The sequence below is a fragment of the Rhinopithecus bieti genome, unplaced genomic scaffold (genome assembly GCF_001698545.2).
Source record: "Rhinopithecus bieti isolate Rb0 unplaced genomic scaffold, ASM169854v2 scaffold_9976, whole genome shotgun sequence".
Taxonomy (NCBI): domain Eukaryota; kingdom Metazoa; phylum Chordata; class Mammalia; order Primates; family Cercopithecidae; genus Rhinopithecus; species Rhinopithecus bieti.
The window spans coordinates 2510273-2531246 of record NW_016806761.1 but is presented as its reverse complement, the minus strand read 5'-3'; the positions used below and the strand labels follow the sequence as shown (position 1 = coordinate 2531246).

General features: G+C 36.4%; 1 protein-coding gene across 1 annotated transcript in view; it reads right to left on the bottom strand.

Moving 5' to 3' along the window:
• DCC (DCC netrin 1 receptor) overlaps positions 1 to 20974 on the bottom strand; it is a gene marked incomplete at its 3' end in the record, with an annotated part of 1003641 nt that overhangs the window by 404812 nt on the left and 577855 nt on the right. The window contains exon 3 of the mRNA XM_017877558.1: positions 7046 to 7330. Within this exon, the coding sequence (XP_017733047.1) occupies positions 7046 to 7330 (285 nt within the window). The remainder of the gene's footprint in view (positions 1 to 7045; positions 7331 to 20974) is intronic.

The window sequence follows — 20974 nt, the reverse complement described above, 5'->3', positions numbered from 1 at the left end:
AAAAAAAAAAAAAAAGTTCTCTCTTTTCCATATTCATTCCTCTACGTGGAGGACAATCTCAAATACATTGTTTTTGCTTTTGAACTTATGGGAAATAGTAACTTACCAGGAAATAGTAGCTAAGAGAATATAATATAACCCATATCTAACATCACTCAAGGTCAATAATAAAAATAGAAAAAAAAACCTGGTAGATTTGCTGAGGGGGAGATCACAATTTTAGAATGACAGACATGACTAGAAAATGTAATCAGTCCCCAAGTTTTAAATGTTCAGCTTGGAATCCTGAGCCTTGCTGATGTCCACCCAAAGAGCACTGGGAAAGAAAGAATTATGTTTCAATTCAGAATCAAACAGAAATGGTCTATGTATACACAGTAAGTCAGTTTAGGCTTATCAACATATGAGGCTTTGTTACATCTGAAAGGAATGTCACCAGCTCCATGTGAAAGACTGGTTACCTTGGTTATTGCACAATGGTTAACTGACCTGACCTACTATGACTAAATCCACTACAACATGATTGTCAGCTTACTCCTGTGCTCTGCCTAACACTAGTTACCAAGGAGGGCAGGCTCAAGTTATCATTCGGTGTGGAGAGGGTCTCAGAATGACGTGGAACTTAGTTGTACACAATAAAAGGTATCCCGTCTTCTTTTGGTGTGATTTGTGTGACAGCATAAACTGAATTAAAACTATTTTTTATTAATTATTGTGTTATAGGATGGCCTTGTGGCTTTTAAGGATTAGATTTCGTCTTGCAGACCCGAATTGTTCAAGTCTAGGATTGTAAAGGCAGAGTTGAGGGTGAACGTGGAATGAAATAATAAATTAGATCCTTTGTAGTGAAAAGATTTGAAAAGGCTGATTCCTTCTCTTAACAGATAAGGAAACTAACAGTTTAAGAGGATTAGAATTGTTCACCGGTAATGAAGATCAAATACTATCAAGCTTATTTATCTCCTGACTCCTATTTCTAAACCAGTTCCTCTTGTACCACATTGTATAGCAAAGGAAAATAATGCTACTAGAGAGGTAAAGAAACGTAAAATCATGTAGCAATAAGTTACTAGAGAGGAAGAAGTTTCAGGAAACTCTGACTTCTCTTAGATGTAAAAATAAAATGCAGAAATGTACCAGGATTACAGATAAATAGCCTAAAGCATGTGTAATGAACTACCAGTAGACAAATTAATACTTATGAGAACTCGAATCCAAAATCAGGTAATTTATTACCAGAGAAATAATCTTGACATGAAAATCGATTTATTTAAAACTGGAAACTCTAAAATGCTAAGCTACTGAGGACTTTGAGGTTCCAGGCATTGTACTTGCCTTGTCAAACTCAAGCCTCACAACCACCCTATGAAATATGTGATATTACTTGCTACATTTTATAAGATAAATAAATAAAGATTCAGATTAAGTAACATGCCCTAAATTGTACAATTACCAGGTGGTGAAACAAAGATTTGTACTTAATCAATCTGTGTCAGACCCCATGATATTAACCACTTACTATAACAGTAGTTCAAGTCGGGAATTTTTAGTATTTATTAATTGGCCAATATTAAGTCAATGTGAGCAGAATCCACAGAAAATGGATTGTGAGTGTCCATATGCAGACCTTTTCATGCCATCTGAATTAAATCTGATATATCTGGAAAACATGGACTTCACCTGGCTTACATACAATATGATCATATACTTCATTTTTTTTCTGGTATATATGAGAGGAGCACGAGCAACCATTTTATCCATCTTAAATTATGAAAGGCTAAGTGCACCATTTTTATACCCTGGTATAGGAGAAAGTTTTATTCAAACTAGATTCTTATAAAGAAAACACACTATGAGAAAATCCTACAATGCATAAAAAACGTTAAATATGAGACAAAAATATCAGGTAATGCATTAACCTAATGGGCTGTTCACTTCCTTTTGTTTTTTGGGTGTATGTTTATGTCAGTATATTCATTGCTCAAAAACCTTCAGTGATGCCCAATCATCAACAAAGTTAATTGAATCAACTCTAAATTCCTAGGCATGAGGTTCCAGGATCTCCATACGGTGAGCTCAACGTCTCATTCTGGATTTATCATCTACTGGAATCATTGTACAGACAGTTCTTCCCTTATGATCTATAAAATAATAATCTATAAAAACCTTCTGAATTTCCCAACTAGTTCCTTGTCTATGTTCATTTGGAACTAGATTTGTGTGCCTGAATTTGCCCTTCTCTGCCTTATGTTAGTCATAGGGCTACATGAATTAACCATCTGGCTTGATAATAAATTTTAAAGGTGAAGAAAGTGTCCTCTTTGTTATACAGATCATTATTCCGTAGAAATGGAATCTATTTTCTATAACTACAACCTATTTTATAGAAAATAGATTAGTTTTGAAATATAAGTAATATTTAGCAAAACTAAAAGTTTAATGTACCATTGAGGAATAAATTCTTAGCGATGAAGAAAATCTAAAACTATTTGTTTTCCTTTCAGACAGGATTTTCCTTTCAAATAACATGGATTTTAGAATGGTTTCTGCTAATATTTATTTCAATAAAACAGAGAAAATCATATATATTTTAGTCTAATTTATGTCTTTAAAGGCAATGTCTCTATTTAGATAAATATTTAGTTCAGGTCTATACAGGGCTCAGAGTCATCTAATTGTAGTTAAACAATAGACTGAATTACCAATTGATGAATTCAATTAGGCCATTAAGCAAACTAAAATAAGAATTCCATTGTATAGGCCAGTAATTGTAGTCAATCTAGTGCCCAAAGCAGATTTATAATTCTGCAATTCAATCTCCTGCTTGGCACTCAGACATGATGTGACGTGAACAAAGTGAACTTGACAACCACAATGGCTGCTTCCATTCATCCCACGTTCGCCATTACACACAATCAGACATTGTAAAACATCTCAACTCTGACTTAGTGTTTTCTTATTGATATTTTAAAAAATGCTTTAGAACAATGTATTACTGATTCTGTTACACATGTATAATTTCCAAAAGCCAAAATTTAATTTGTCTTAAAACATTAACCAACAAATGAAACTAGGTACTAATTTTCATACCTTTAATGACATAATTATTTTAATCTGGAAGAGATAAAACTTTATGGGAAAATACCTTCTAAAAAAATCTGTAATTTGTTTTAAACACAATAACTCTACTCTCCTACTTCCGGTCTCAATGAAAAGTTCTACTAACCAGCTTTTATCAGAGCCTGGATTGTATCCCCTCACCCATAAGCCACTTGTGATATGTTTCCAGGACCAAATCAAACATCATTTCTGGATCTTTCCACCTCATCCTCCTTACCATTTAATTCCCTTCCTTCCAGCTTCTTCCCCTTTATCGCTTCCTGCCTATGAGCCAGTCAGAATGTATACAGTTGGCCTGAAAAGGTTTTGATCTCTATTTTCTTTATGCTTTGTGCATGCTGCTCTTTTTCCATGGTGTATACTTCTCTTTGCCTAGCTAGTACTTGTTGGTATGGCTCTTTTGACGGTAGTGGTGGCTCTGTGTTTTCTTCTTTCACAACACAGCCTACTTGCTTTGTCTATTTCCCCCATTGGACTATAAGCTTTTGTAGGGCATGGTATTCCAACATTTCATTCCTAGCAACCAGCAGGATGTCAGGTATATAAGATTCATTCAAAAGTTAATTGAATAAAGTATTTATTTAATGAATAAAGTGAAACTGGTTGCTGAAAGACAGCACTTTAAAACTACTGTTTGTTAAACTCTGAATTTAATAGACCTCAGTTACTTGGTGATAAAAGACACCTTATGTATAAAAGAGGCAACCTGAAATAAGTTTCACACAGACTTGAGTAAGTATATTAAATATTATTTAGAATTATATAACTATAACCACATACACATAAATTCAAACACTTCTTATGAACTATGGTAAAAATGAATGTTAGGGAAAGTGGCCAAATTTTTCATTAACATTTATGTCTCAAACTAAAGCAAGATATAAATTACTTCATCAGTCAATATGGTAATTTAGTGACTCCAAAAAAAATATACTTTTCAAAAGTTCTAACCATTCTGGTATCATGTTTAATAGTCCTAAGTCATGCTAACATGATGTTTGTATAGGTGCGTGTACGTATTAACATGTATACACACATATACACACATAAGTATTATATCTGTAATTTATTACTGCTTCACATCGGTACTTAGAGAGAGTGGAAATTGATTCAGAAAGGATTAGCATGATTTTTAAAATGAGAGAACCCTAAGTGGCAACTAAGAGAAGCAGAGATTTGCCATTCATTCACTCACTCACTCATTCATGTTCTCAGTCTCGTACTTATTGTGCATCTGGTGCATCTGTGAATTTGACCTCTACACCAACTTGTAAACTTGAGGATGTGTTAAACGCATTCTCCTTTAGCAGGTTCTTTACTTGACAGCTAGCCTACGAGACAGGCTTATCCAAGTATAACAATAACTTGTGTGTGTGTGTGCATGCATGTGCACACACGTTCATGTACTATCTTAACTCATAATTTTTTCTAAAGTTTATATTTGAATTCATAGAATTTAGATAAAAATCTTCATTTGATGTGATGCATTTACAAAAATATCAGTTTCAATTCAGCTAAGAAATGCTCACACATCTCAAAAGTACAACATAGTCTCTATTTTAGGCAAATTAACAAAGCAAAATTTGGCTTTAAATAAATCTCCATGGTTTACAAAGCAAATGGCTGTTGCAAGGTGAACAAAGAAAGGGAAATGGGGATTCATTATGTCTCCGTGTCTTTTAAAACTTTGCATTTCTAATTTAATATTTCATTAGTTCAACTTGATTCCTTAATACCACTGGAAGACAGACTTTCCTATCATATTAAGATAAACATATTCTTGCCAATTTTCTATGCAGCTTACCTTGGCTTCCTATCTGGTATACTCAACAGATGCATTATTAATAATATGTGAATATAAATATTTAAAACTTTGTGTATGTAATGGATACATAAATAGATGCATGTATGTTTTGGGACTAAATGCTAGTTTTGCTTCTGTCATTGCCTAGCAGATGAAATGTAAGTGTTGCCAATGTTTATTGAAACATTTAAGTCAGTATCCCTGTGACTAATGGAGTACAGAATATACAAAAGAGAGGTTTTAGAGATGTCCTCATTAAAGCACCTGGAAACTTCCAATTGAATTGCCAATTTGCTTTTAGAATTACAGGACTGTTACTCTCTGCATAGCTGAAGTACTTGTGATAACTATACACGGTTAAGAGCATGGAGATGGAAGCCAGCATCCATGCTTTGAGATGTAGTCAGTTCCACTTTCTCAAGTGTGTGCTTTTTTTGTGATTCTCAGAAGAGCATCTAAGTTAGTCTTACAAGTTTGGCTAAAAGAGAAACTAGGCATTACATGAGTATACTACAGTAGAGGTTATTGGAAGAGAAGAGGTCTTAGGGAACATCCAATTCAACCCTGACTATTTAGAATCATAAAATGAGGCCAATATCTTAGAGATTTGCCAGAGAAGAGAAAGTAAGAGTTGGAGAGAAATGACTTTACCATCATATCAATCACACCCTATTATAATTACTTACATGTGTGCATCCACCCAGAACTCTAATGAGCCAGGCTCTGGGACGGTTTTAGTCACTGCCATATTCCTCGTACTTAGCACCGTGCTTCTCAGAAGTAAGCATGTGAATGGACAAGTAAATGATTGTTCAGTCTGGGCGCAGCGGCTCACGCCTGCAATCCCAGCAATTTGGGAGGCCTAGGCAGGCAGATTGTTGGAGCCCAGGAGTTTGAGACCAGCTTGGGCAATGGGGTGAAACCTCTTCTTCACAAAAAATACAAAAAATTAGCCGGGTGTGGTGCCACAAGTCTGTGGTCCCAGCTACTGAGACTGAGGTGGGAGGAGCACCTGAACCTGGGAAGTTGAGGCAGCAGTGAGCTGTGATCATACCACTGCATTCAGCCTGGGCAACAGAGTAAGACCCTGGTCTAAAATACATATATACATATATTATAGCTATATATCACATATATGATATATATCACATATATAATATGTGATAATTATATATTATATATCATGTAAATATGATATACACTATATGTATGACATATATCACATATATATCACATATGATATATATCATATATTCAAAATTTTGTGTATGTAATAGATATGTAAATAGATGCATATGTGTGTATCTAGCTAGGAAATTTATTCTAGGGAATAAATGCTAGCTTTGCTTCTGTCATTGCCTGGTAGATGAAATGTAAGTGTTGCCAATGCTTATTGATACATTTAAGTCAGTATCCCTGTGACTAATGAAGTACAGAATATACAAAAGAGAACTCTTCACACTTTACCACATTTTCTATCTGGCACTACAGTATGCTCAGAGGCTAAAAAGTAATGAAGAAGTTGCCATTCATCTCTAGAGCGTATTCATTGGCAAACAAAACAGCCCTGTAAAATTAACAAAGTAGGTAAGATCAGCCTAATTTTAATATTGAACTATATATGATTAATATCGAACTATATATGATATATATCCTATATGTATAGTTCAATATTAACTTAGGGAATGTTCTTAACATTGCAAGTTTTCACCTTCCTCCTTTGAAATGAATAAAAACTACCTCTTAGACTGTTATCAGAGGAAAATGAAAAAATAAGTGAGAAATGCTTACCAGTGGGGCTTGCACAAAGAAACACTCACTAAATAGTAATAGAACAAGTGAATGAATAAAGGGGAGATACCTGTTTTTCCAGAAACTTCAAGACATTAAAAAAAAAAAAAAAAAAAAAAAAAAAAAAAAAAAAAAAAAAAAAAAAAAAAAGAACAGCTTTTGGCACAACCTCATTGAACACTTTGGCAAGCAAGCAAGTAACAATTAAAAGCAAAACACAATGAACAATACAGGACTTATGACCATTACAAATATCTGTTAAAGAAAAAATTGTTTTTCAACTTACTGCAGAGAATATCATTCTGAAGGCAATAAAGAGCATTGCAATACCTGATAAAATTCTGACTTCTGCTTCATTTCCTGTTCTTGAGCTGGCTGGATTTCGAGCGGAGCATCGGTAAATTCCAATGTCCCCTGGTTGGAGTCGGCTGATCTGCAGTGCTCCAGAGGGTAAGACCACCACTCGAGAGTCGCCTGGGATTGGAGTCAGGTCTTGTTGGTTCTTCTGCCAGTGGATGGTCGGCATGGGCTCCCCAGTGACTTCACACTTGAGTAGCACTGTGTCTCCCATGAAGGCTGTGACAGATTCTGTCTGAGAAAGGAACCTCAGTGGTCCTAGGAGAAAAACAAAGACGGAAGAGTAAGTCTTCCAAATAAGGCACAATAATCGCCAGTAAAAATAATCACACTTTGTATTCTTTATAGAAAATTGTATTTTACAAGCTGTTTTCTCAAACATCATCTCATTTGCTCTTCACACTTTACCACATTTTCTGTCTGGCACTACAGTATGCTCAGAGGCTAAAAAGTAATGAAGAAGTTGCCATTCATCTCTAGAGCTTATTTATTAGTAAATAAAACAGCCCTGTAAAATAAACAAAGTAGATAAGAGCAGCCTAATTTTATAGATAAGGAAATTGAGGCTCAGAGAAGTGAAATTCCACATTCAAATTCAGTTTCTAGGTGACAGTCCTACATATAGAAACTTGTTCTTCTGAATCCTGGTCCTATGGACAGAATTCCTGTTACCCCACTTTGGACAAAGCGTTATGTAGTCATGAAGATTCATGAAGGACTGGTCATATGGCATACCTACAGCAGCTTCAAGAAAGAGGGATGACAGGAACCACCAAGTATAGTAACAAAGGACTGTCTTTTAGGGTTTACTGCTTATGGTAAATATTCATCCACATTTGCCAGCTATGGCTGTGGTGTAGTGAAAAAGATTTAAAAGCTGGAATTAGAATAGCTTGTGTTTCTAGACTAGTTGAGCCACCTATTCTATACGAATACTTTAGAAATTTGTTTCTTTGGGCCATGAAATGGGATAATATCTAATTTACATGGTCACTTCAATATTCATATGAAATAACATGTGAAAATGATGCATTCATATGAAGTAAATATAAGGAAAAAAATAAAAGAAACTGGCCATTACCAAGCATAAGCATAGTGAGAAATAAGCCTTCTCTGCCATGACATTGTACATGAGAGAGGTAGATGTTTTCACCTTGCCATCTTGCACTCCCTTTTATGTATGAGTGGTTATTTGTGATCCTAAATTTTGCCCATGAAATTCTTGTTTTTTTTTTTAGATGATTACAAATAAATCTATTGGTATCAATTATGCCATCATTGAAAGACCACTGGCAAGTTTATTTTTTAGAGAAAATTCAACTAAATTTTAATTATTATTAATGTTTGCTATTCATCCCAGTTAAATTCTGATATTTCTATATTCATTTGAGTCATTCCATAATTGTTTTAATTGTATGGACATATAACAATAAACTTTGATCCATTCATCAGTCTGGGGTTCATGTCAAGTTTTACTAATCATATTTTATGTTACTGTGATTTTTATTTTATAAATTTAAGTCAACATTCCCCAGGTCTAGGTTTAAATTTTATCAAGAAATCTGATTGTCTCATTAATCTTTAGAAAACAAAATTCTACTGTGTTCAGTTTTAATTACCCTTAGTTTGAAATTGCATCTATTAATTTTCATGATCTTAATTTTCCTCACAACCTGATAAAAATTTTGCTGTGACCGAAAGGGTAAACATAAAATGACCTGAGTCAAATCATAATTTAATATGAGAGACAATAAGCAATGCTATAGAGATGCTATTTCACTTTCCTTCCCTAAGTGAAGGTGAAATTTTACGTCTCTTTTAGGGATTAGAGTTTTTGGGCCACAGAATAACTGTATCTATGAAATATAAAATTAGACCAAAATTATATGTGGGTTAGGTACAAGCTGCTGAAGGATATCACTCATTATAGCTATATCCACAGAAATAGACCTGCAATTCTAGAGTTGCAATATTAAGATTGTTCTTTGTAAGAATTATTAATGCTATACCATGCAAAAACCTTAATATTGATGCAAATATTAATTTATACCTCACATATATATTATAAAATTATTCAGCTGATTCTTAAACTAAGGCTCTGAAATCTGGATCCACGGGGATACCTGAATAAACACTACAGTTTACCTACAGGGGGCGCCAGCCACTTGCCTAATTTTATTCTTTTTCAGTTAGAAGAACTGATCTGTGTCTGTGCTGCATCTACCACTGGGTGAAGAACAAAAAGAATTAGTTAACAGGTACCCAGGCTTACTGCTCAAAATCCAGTTTTCAGACTGTCTGCATTAGATAGTCTTGTTAGTTTATTCCAAAGAAGTACGTTAATCTACTACAGATTGACTCAGGTATGGATTTAAGGCATGCACTTAGACAGAGTATGATATGTATCTACCACACAAAACAAAGTTGCAATGAGTAGTGATAGATGTGAGGCTTACGTAGGGCAATGAGTTTCAAACAAATTTTATTTTTATTTAATAGTTTTATTCTTGGTTGTAATCCCTAGTATTTTATTTTGCAGTTAAGGAAATGTAGTCAGGAATAATTTTCCAATACACACAAGTTATATATTTAATACATGTAGGTGAGAATAAAATTTTAAGTTGATTTTAACAATCTGGACATTTATATATTCAGATTTATGGTTCTTTTGAAGTTACACACATTGGATAAATTTAAAGCATTTAAACCATTTATTCATGGTGGTTCACACCTGTAATCCCAGCATTTTGGGAGGCAAAGGCGGGAGAATCACTTGAGCCCAGGAGTTTGAGACCAGCCTGGGCAACATGATGAAACGCAGTCTTTACAAGAAATTTTTAAATATTACCGAGGTGTGGTGGCACACACCTGTGGTTCCAGCTACTCAGGAGGCTGAGGTGGGAGGATCGCTTGAGCCCAGAGGCAGAAGTTGCAGTGAGCTAAGACTGTGCCACTGCACTGTAGCCTGGGCAAGAGGGTGAGAACCTGTCTCAAAAAAAGAAATACTAAAATAGAAAATAAAACATCTATTTTACAACCGAATGTCTATTGCATTCAAAAATGTATTTCCAAGTAGGTTTTAGAGCCCGGAATATGTAAAATGAAATAGTAATTCAAACCGATATTCAACAATTGGTTTCCTATGTAAACTTCATCTACCTGGAAGAATTTAATACAAAGGTTGGGATTGCATATTAATATAATTAGACTCAATAGAATTGGCTAATAGAATTGCATGCACTCTGTGATGATTTCAGATCTTAACAAGCCAGGGTCAGAACTGCATCTTGTTTAAAAGTTAACAATGCAATGTTTGAAAATTTCACATAGTTGATTATTTGTCATAGTGAGAAATTACAAACATGATGCAGTCTTTTCTTTCTGTCTCTAAATGGGAAACTCTACACATTCAAAAGCAATTCTAAGTTTATAAGGCTCTATAAGGCTTGACTTAGCGCTCCCAATATTGTGCTAAATTTTAGCACTTACATCTCATGGTGATATAACAGCCCAGCAACAGTCTTAAAAGAAGAAGAAGTTATAGGCTATCAACTTAGTACTATAGTTTCAAGGCATGTGTATGAATATCTAGTAATGGACAATAAACTCACTATAACTCATATGTATGAAATACTGTATTTTCATAAAAGTCATTTAATGTTCTCATGCAATACAAACGATTCCCAAGCTTCATCCAGAGAAAGATACAGGAATAATTTTGACTAGATGCTTGTGAAAAATACTTACCTGCTCAACAACAGCCCGTTCATGGAAAAAGCCTGGTGCAGACTCATTAGGCCACATCTGATCCATTGTAATCATAGCAGCAATGGTCTTCCTATCCTTATGTTTTTCTCACTCAAATGCACTCCAAACAGTCAAAACATCAGTGCTCCTACATCACTAAAGTTTTTGCTTCACTCTGGAAATCTTGAAGTTCCCAAAATGTGCTGGCATTGTCTTTTGCCACAAAACCAGGCAAATGTTTTTTTGTTTAATATGTGCGCATGTATCTAGCACAATGTGCCTTTCAGGCTCATTTTCCACAACTTCTGCAAAACAATTCTCAGATCTACTGAACTTTTAAACACCCTAAACATGTTTTCCTCTTGGCTGTATTTCTCATGGAACTTCCTCTAAGAAGGAACATCCTCTTTCCTAACATTTACCTATCAAATCTCTAGTCATGCTTTAGGCACTCAGTCAAAAATCTCTCTCTTTTCCTAGTCTTAGTTACTGGAAATCATCACTCCACCTTTAAAATTTTATAGTACTCACAATTTGCAGATACTATAAAAGTTAAGTGTATAAATAAAAGCTTAAAAGTATTTCTACATTTGTGTGGATGTTTTCTATATTTTATTTCTGTGAAGAATATCAAATATTTACTGAAAGAAAAAAATACACAAATACTGGCTGAGGTTCTATGTGACTCTAAAGGTTTAAATAGAGTATTGCAGACATCCAAATTTTGAAAGTTGGATTTGAGCTTTGGCTCTGTCACTTTCCAACATACTCTGTAGCAGTTTGGAATAATGAGATTACCTAGAGTCACTTCTCTGCTTCATTATTTAACAAGCTAGATGACTTTGGGAACAGATTCAGTTTTATCATTTATGCCATTTTAAGCACCTTTATAAATGACCTTATTTAATCTTTGCAATGGCTCTTTAAGGAAGTATTATTATCTCCACTTTCTAGATGGAACTGGTACCAAACTATTTCAAATGTTTATAGTATGGTTATTTTTTCTTTTCTTTTTGTTTTTTGAGCACGAGTCTTACTCTGTTGCCCAGGATGGAGTGCGGTGGCACGATCTCAGCTCACAGCAACCTGTCTCTCAGTTCAAGCAATTCTCCTGCCTCAGTATCCCGAGTAGCTAGGACCACAGGTGCATGCCACCATGCCCAGCTAATTTTTGTATTTTCAGTAGAGACAGGGTTTCACCATGTTGGCCAGGCTGGTCTCAAACTCCTGACTTCAAATGATCCACCAACCTTGACATCCCAAAGTGCCAGGATCACAGGCGTGAGCCACTGTACTCAGCCCATGATCGTTATTTTTAAAGGTTTAGTACTGAATTATTATACTTCTTAAAATACCTTATTTTCCTGACATAAACAAAACTATTTCAAAAAGACTTTCTTTTATATGTCAATACTCTTTACTCCTCAACCCTCAAGTAGCAGTACTGTACTGAGTACACTTTTTTGTTTAGTATGTTGAATTCCCATAGACAGATTTCAGCCTGAAGTACTTTACTATTAAAAATAGCACACAAACTATTTTTGGTGATTTCGGGGGGCTTACACTGTTAGCCTAGGAAAAGGTTGTTTTCAAGAATGAATTTCAAAGTTCCTACCTTCACACCTAGCCTGGCCCAAGATGTTACAGCAGTTTTAAATACAGAACACATGGTGTTGCTGGAAGTGTCCCACACAAGCCACCTTACAGATTTCCATATTATCTGCATCTCCATACATTAACAAAGATCAGAACTTATTAGTGAGAAACTATAAAAAGGAAGGAACATTTTGGTTTACATATGGAAAAGTCAGACACATATGGAAGCTCTGTTTAATCTCCTTAGAAATGATAAAGACAGTTTTAATTGAAACTTTATAAGTGATTAATACACAGTAAAAGTGCCTGGACTTCAGCATCAAAAATTTTGATGTCAACAGTTCTAACTATAGTTATATAGTAAGCATTGAGTGCTATTAGCAAGAGCTATAGAGTCATTATGAGAGTGCCATAGAGAAATGGGTCTTACCTTGTTATTTTGAGTCCTGAAAAGGATCTTCCATTGTTCCGTAATACTAATGTTAACACTAAACGGATTCATTAGGAGTCTACTTATATGTTACTTTGTTAAGTGTTAATCAATGCCTGTTAAACAGCCGTAACCCCAATTTGTTCCTAGAACATTTATTAACTATCCATGCAAGGAAGAGTAAAGGTTTTACTCTATTTGCAGCTCTTCAGTAACAGAGTGTTTGAATACCTGAGACTTAATAGTCCAATGCAGTATCAGAATTCTCACTTCCTCATAGCAGCTTCCCCCAAGTCTGGATAGAACCAGTTGTCCTACAGGTTTTATCTCCAGTACTTATTTGATAGCCATCATCTAGACTAATCTGTAAATTCCACAAATCAGAGCCGAGTCTTTTTTTTTTTTTTTTTTTTTTTTTTTTTTTTTTTTTTGAGGGAGTCTCGCTCTGTCGCACAGGCTGGAGTGCAGTGGTGCGATCTCAGCTCACTGCAAGCTCTGCCTCCCGGGTTCACACACTGCCTCAGCCTCCCCAGTAGCTGGGACTAAAGGTGCCCACCACCACGCCTGGCTAATTTTTTGTTTTCAGTAGAGACGGGGTTTCACCATGTTAGCTAAGATGGTCTAGATCTCCTGACCCTATTATCCTCGGCCTCCCAAAGTGCTGGGATTACAGGCATGAGCCACCGTGCCGGGCCAGAGCCAAGTCTATTTTATTCTATACTGTAAACACTTAGCATGGTGTATGGCAAATAGTTGGCCATCAAATATATGTTGAATGAAAAATATGTATCATTGTTAAGATAATCAGTTTAAGCAAATATTCCAGACCCTAAACATTGGAAAGTTTAGAAACACTAGCAATAACTAGGAAAGCATGAAGAGAGGAGTTAGAGGAGCCTTGGAATGGTGGCTTATGCCTGTAATCCCAACACTTTGGCAGTCTAAGGTGGGAGGATCACTGAAGGACAGGAGTTTGAGACCAACTTGGTCAAGATAGAGAGAGCCTGTCTCTATTTAAAAAAAAAAGAAAATGTTTTAAGGCCGGTGGTGGTGGCTCACGCGTGTAATCCCAGAACTTTGGGAGGCTGAGACAGGCAGATCACCTGAGGTCAGGAGTTCGAGACCACCCTGACCAACATGGAGAAACCCCCTCTCCACCAAAAATACAAAAAATTAGATGGGCATGGTGGTGCATGCCTGTAATCCCAGCTACTTGGGAGGCTGAGGAAGGAGAATCACTTGAACCCAGGAGGTGGGGTTGCTTTGAGCCGACATTGTGCCATTACACTCCAGCCTGGGCAACAAGAACGAAACTCTGTCTCAAAATAAAAAAAATTTTTAAAAAATTGTTTTAATTAACCAGGGCTGGAGGTGCACACCTGTAGTCCCAGCTGCTCAGGAAGCTGAGGTGGCAGGATCACTTGAGCCCAGGAGTTCGATGCTGCAGTAAGCTATGATCACATATCTGTACTCCAGTCTGGGTGGCAGAGAAAGACCCTGTCTTTGAAAAATAAATAAATAATAAGAGAAGGGAAAAGCAGTGATTTTTTTCAGGAAAGCAGAAAAGAGCTGAGACTAATAAATCATTTCATTCGAAGAGACTGGGGTCGGGGGGTGGCAGTGGTGAGGGGTGGACAGGCTATGCGTAAGGCATTTGTGAAAATATTATCTAAGCCACATACAGTTCAGCTGTAAATCAGTAGACATTTTGAATGGGATTTCCTCATCCTCCCTTCACATCACTGTCCCCAGGAACAAAGTTATCAGTGGTCTCAGGGCCAGCCCCCACCCAGCTGGGACAGCCTGGGCAATGGCTGTGGCCATCAATCTCAGACCAATACATATTTCCTCAGAAGCTAGGCACAACCCAAATATTTGCTGTCACCAGGCAGTAGAAATGTTAATAGCAAAAGCAGCAAACATTTTTCATTTGGGCTTTCCCTTTGTGATGCTAAAAAAAAAATGAGGTAAAAAATCACCATGGCAATGAATGGAAAGCTGCTAAATCTGTAGGGACATCAGAAGTGTTAACTCTCAGAATTAAAATAAGGAGAACAATAGTCTCTCCCTACCCTTCCACCCAAGCATACACACACTGCATAGACGACGAGAAATCTTTCCATCAGATCCAGACAGTCAGAAAGTTTGAATATTTTTGAGGTGTACTCTCATTTAATTCTAAAGTACTTTAGTTTTCAAGCAAAAGTGGAAATAAAGCATTTTACAGTCCGTGTTTATGCCAAGACTTGCCGCCTCTAGGGAGGTCTCTCCTCCACCCACACCCCCAGAATGGGCCTGTTCCTTCTTTTAAATTCTAATCTGAAAACAGCACATTCTTCCGATTTGCCCTCTAGCCTGGTTGGCAGACTATCAGGATCCACATCTTCTCCTGTGGAAGGTCTAATTATTAAGTAATTAAAGTTCATTTAATAAAAAGAGACTTATCAATTGGGGGACAGACCTTGGGGTTGGAAACAGGCCTTGCTTTTAAATATTCAGCAGTGTGGTAATACTCTGCAACTGCCAGAGGAGAGCTTCTGTAAATGCTTTGTTTGCTCCAAATTAAAGCCTGAAGGTTACATCCCTTCAAAGTCAGACCTCCTCTGCCCTTTTTAATTCTCAAATTAGCCAAAGGGCAGAGAATAGAGGCAATCCAAAGTGAAGTTCTCTAGAATTAGTCCTTTTCAAAAAACAGCCAGAAGGCCAATAAAGGATATGCAGGGTATTTGCTAGAAGCTCATTTTGGCCTGTACTTGCCACATCCCTCTGTGAGCTATCATTTCCCTTTTTTCTCTCCCACTCCTTTTTATTCTTGCTTCATTTTCACTGGCAAAATTATGGACTCCCAGGTGGTTGGCTGAAGAGCAATTGTTCTGTGGTGGACATTGCAAAGGAAGTTCTGGTAAGCGTGCCTGGTAAGGGCCAGCCATGTTCACCCAGTGTGTGATCTTATAAGAAGCAATCACATGGCCAAATGACTAAACCTCTAAAGGATGTCAAAGGGAAAGAAAAACAGTATAGCCAGATTACCCAGTCAGTTTGTCCAGCTCTGCAAGCTTAGCAGTGCACGATGAGCTATTGCCCTAGGCCAAAAATAGGTAAGGAGTAATGCCATCAACTAAGTCTTTCTCAGAATCATCTTTGGGGTTTGTCCAATATAACATCCTCTGTAGTGTTGGTACTGTCCCAGATCCTTGAAGCAATGAAAGGCTGACTATACATGAGACCTAGAACCAGATGCCATTTGGGGACCCCTATAATCCCTATGACCAAGAGCCAGTTTAAAGGCTGGTCTATCATAATCTCACGAGCATTGCTAGCTTATTACTTAACTGGCCTTCAAAGCCATGGAGTAATTCAGCATTCTCTGGAATCATCCTTCTTGGTAACATCCTCAGGATCTCTGGCGGGTCATACTTTGCCATTGTAATAATTAGGAAAGGGCACTGCCTCTGAGGGAATGAATTTTATAAAGGCACTGCACAGAATCACCCAGGAAATCCAGAACTGGATTTCAGCCCCCACCCAGCTTTCCCCTGGAGGTGGTGATCAGACATGAACTACAACATGTCCCAACAGCCCTTCTCTTCTTGATTTCATTATCAGCAATCAGACAAGCATGAGATGGCTTGACCCATCAATGTCTTTGATTAATTATAGGGTGAACAGAGGCAGTTTTGGGAAGCATTGTTCTAGGTAGCATTTTAATAACTTTATTTCCTCCATTCAAGCTATATTATAATATCTACTCTCAGCACAAGGTTAAATAATAGAGTTTTACCATCTCTTCCTCAAACTCACATGGTATTGTCTTTCTAGATTCTTCTTAAAATCTAATCAAATTATATTGAACATCAATGCCATTTCTTTATGTGAAAGTTAGAATGAAATCCTTCTTACAGAAGGTACTAGATAGCAAATAATGTATAGTGGCAACTACTTTTCATCTTAGCTCTGCTGGCATCTTTGGTGACTGAAAGAGGTTGTTTAACTGTGAGTATGCATGAAGCCAAATGCAGACTCATACTTAATATGTAGATCAATTAGGAGTTTATTTGCTTGTTTTACTTTAATGGAAGATTTTCTATAGAAGTTCTTTAAATTTCTAATGTAGACAAATATTCACTAATAATCAAAACTGAAAATATAATAAAAATGAGATAGGATCTTAGCCTATCAGTGGTGCAAACCTCTTAAAATGATAATTAACAATACTTCTGAAAGTGTGAATTGATGCACCACCTTAGTAAAGTGACTTGAAAATTTGCATCAGAACAGTTTAACCACGGTTGGGTACAGTGGCTCACACCTGTAATCCTAGCACTTTGAGAGGCCTAAGCGGGCGGATCACCTGAGGTTAGGAGTTTGAGACAAGCCTGGCCAACAAGGTGAAACCTCTACTCAACTAAAAATACAAAAATGAGCCGTGTGGTTGTGTGCACCTGTAATTCTAAGCTGCTCGGGAGGCTGAGGCATGAGGATCACTTGAGCCCAGGAGGCCAAGATTGCCAAAAGCCAAGATTGTGCCACTGTACTCCAGCCTGGGCAACAGAGCAACACTCTGTCTCGAAACAATCAAACAAACAAACATTTTAACCCAATAATTTTTCTTCTAAGAATCCACATATAAATATACAAAGAAGTTACATATGTATTTAACTTTTTTTTTTTTTTTTTTTTTTTTTTTTGAGACGGAGTACTTGCTTTGCAGCCCAGGCTGGAGGGCAGAGGCCGGCACTCGAGTCACTGCAAGCTACGCCTCCCGGGTTCACGCCATTCTCCTGTCTCAGCCTCCCGAGTAGCTGGGACTACAGGCGCCCGCCTCGTCGCCCGGCTAGTTTTTTGTATTTTTTAGTAGAGACGGGGTTTCACCGTATTAGCCAGGATGGTCTCGATCTCCTGACCTCATGATCCGCCCGTCTCGGCCTCCCAAAGTGCTGGGATTACAGGCTTGAGCCACCGCGCCCGGCCGTATTTAACATTGTTATTTAAATTAGTAAAAATATAAAATGGGCTAATTGCACAATTGGTAATTGGTTAAGCAAATTATAGTATACTCACTGTACATAACATTATATATCCATAGAAAATTATGTTGACATTTTTTAAATGAGTGAAAATTACATTTCTCATTTTTTTCTAAAACACACATATCTTTAAAAATACAAAAGGAAACTTTCCTAATGTTTCTAATACTCTATTCAGTGCATTATATTCAGTGAAATTTGCAAGCAAGTCTTCATGAGCATATTGATTTCATGAAGACATGTTTACCTCCACAAGCTTTGACAATAATTTTAATTCTCTCTTCTGCAAATAAAATTCTTATTACAAAAACCTGAGATTGGTTTATAATCAATAGTAATGAATAGTTTGACAGAATTAAGGCTGAGTCTTTCTATTAAGCAAAAAATCTCATTACACATGGCTAATGAATGGTTGCAACACTCGTAAAAGTTGATTGTGAATATGGCTGATATTTGTTGGGCCTACTTGAAAGCATGCACAATTCAGGACAAGCAAATCCTTCAAAGCAGAAAAGCAAACTCTAAGTTGGTATGATTTCTGTTTTTCATCACATCACTGTCACCACCCTTTCCCTACTTTATCTAGGATCTCCTTCCATGCACCCCTACCTGCACTGACTGCATTACTTAATGGGAATTCCCAGATCACCCATTCATTCACTCAGTCAGTGTGGTGACTAATTCTATGTGTCACCTGGACTGGGCCATGAGGCACCCAGCCTTTTGGACAAACCTTATTTTGGATGTGTCTATAAGGTTGTTTCTAGATAAAATTAAAATTTAAAGCAATAAACTGAACAAAACAATGTCTTCCCCAATGTGAGTGGGCTTTGTCCAATCCATTAAAGGCCTGAATAGAACAAAAAGCAGAATGAAAGAAAATTCATTTTCTGCCTGACTGCTTGAGCTGGGGCATTAGTCTTCTCTTGCCTTTGAACTCAGACTTGAACTGGAACTTTCACCATTAAGTCTCCTGGTTCTGAGGCCTTCAGATTCTAACTGGAACCATAGCATCATGTCTCCTGGGTCTCCAGAGCTTGCCAATTACAGATACTAGGACTTCTTAGCTTCCAGAATCATGTGAGCCAATTCCTCGTGTTCAATCTCTTTCTCTACTTATCTTTCTAAATAGATGGATAGATCCTATATATTGTATATAATATATACAATACAAATACATAATTATATTGCGTTTATGCGTGCGTGTGTGTGTGTGTTCTGTTTCTGGATAACCCAGAGTAATAGAGTCAGTCAGCATTTATTGGACATCTAGTATGTGCCAGGGATCATCCTAATTGCCTGAGGAATACAATGATGAACAGTACCAGTTTCTTTCCTCAAAGAATTCATAGTCTAGTAGGAAAGGCAAATATATAACATAGTGCACTATGATAAAAATGAAAGACACTGGTGGAGGAAAGATAGAATAATCCTCAGTGATGCCTACTGGGAAATCAATAATCAGAAAAGAACTTCAAAAATGGTGGACTATGGCTGGGTCTTGAATAAAGAATGGGAGTTCACCAGGTGCCCAAGATACAAAAGGATATTCTAGACAGAGAAGCAACATGTGTAAAAAAAAAAAATAAAACAGTGAATCTAAAGACCACACATGTTTTTGGAGATGGCAAGTAAGTCAGTAAATAATGGGAAGCAGTGAGGAGTTCGAAAACTTATGTTTTTTCTACTTCATAAGAGAGGCTGATACTTTTTTTTTAAAAATTGTATTGTAAGTTTTGTGTGTTTTGACTGCAGAAGTACTGTGATCTTCATGGGGTGGGGGGGAATCTATGACTCCTATGTTTTGGTATTGTTCCCTAGGTACACAGTAGCACTCAATAAACATTGACTAATACCCAAATTAATGAACAAATAGTAACGTATGTTTCTGCTATATTAATATGTTATATCATGTTATGTAACAAATTGTGCTATGTTATAGGTAAGTCCAGTTACTGTTCAGAAAATGATTCACTCTTCTCGATTTTGGAATTCCAGGATAGGAATACAGAATTCACATCCCGCATATTTTCTGAATGAAACGTTACAAAGCCCAAACAACAAGGATTTTCATAAACAGAGAAACTTGACAAGACATTTTTCTGTTCATTTCAAAGGTCAGTGAAACAATAATTTATTGGGTTATAATTGTTTCAAACTTTTAATTGAGCATGTTACCCAAAGGATTAAATTACCCAAAGGATTAAATTATCTTCTACCTGACAATCTATTAGCTGAAGTTCCTATTTTTCTTCTTACCAGTGGCAGTCATTGAATACATACCAGGCACTGTATTAGGTTTAATATAAGGTTTTGTCTTTATTTGGCTGTAGATGGCCCTGCTGAGATTCTCTGGCAATACTTTTTACTCTACATTGTTTGGTAGGACTACCCTCTTCTCAAAATAAATGATTTATTTTCCTGCCAACCATATGTGCCTGAGTGCTATATTCAAAATCTGTAGACAGAGACAAAAAAAGGGAGAAGCCTAAACGAAAAAAGTTTTCATTGCAAGGAGGCAGTAGAGAGAGTAGTGTCTGCTCAAAGCCTTTATTCCATATTATATAATTCATTAAAGTTAATTTGGTAATAGCTAAGATTCACATCAAATATATCAAAAGGAGTCTATTTTCTTCTCATAATTTTAATATATTTTCCTCCTCATAAAATCCACTTTGTAAGATGAGAAGCCAGAAATCCCAACAGAAATAATAATTTAGATTAAAGACTTCTGGTAAATCTATATAATTTTAATTTCCATTTAGAAGTACCTACTGGGGGAAAATTGGAGCTAATAAAATGCCTTTGCACAATGAAAATGGAAAACCAAAATATTTCTGCTTAACTGCATAACTTGTGTGATTTTCAACCTTTTTTACTGAGACTCCGAGAAAATCAAAACTTGTTTAAGAATTACCAAATTTTTGATAACCTGACCCAGAATAACCAGATATAATAGCCACTTGAAGGGGAAATGACGATGTTTGACGCTAAAGTTTATAGTTTGAAATGTGTCTCAAACTCACCAGAATCAAAGTTTACCACAAAAGCCTGAAATGATCTTTTATCTCAACATATTTTGTTCTGTACTTACACCCCAGC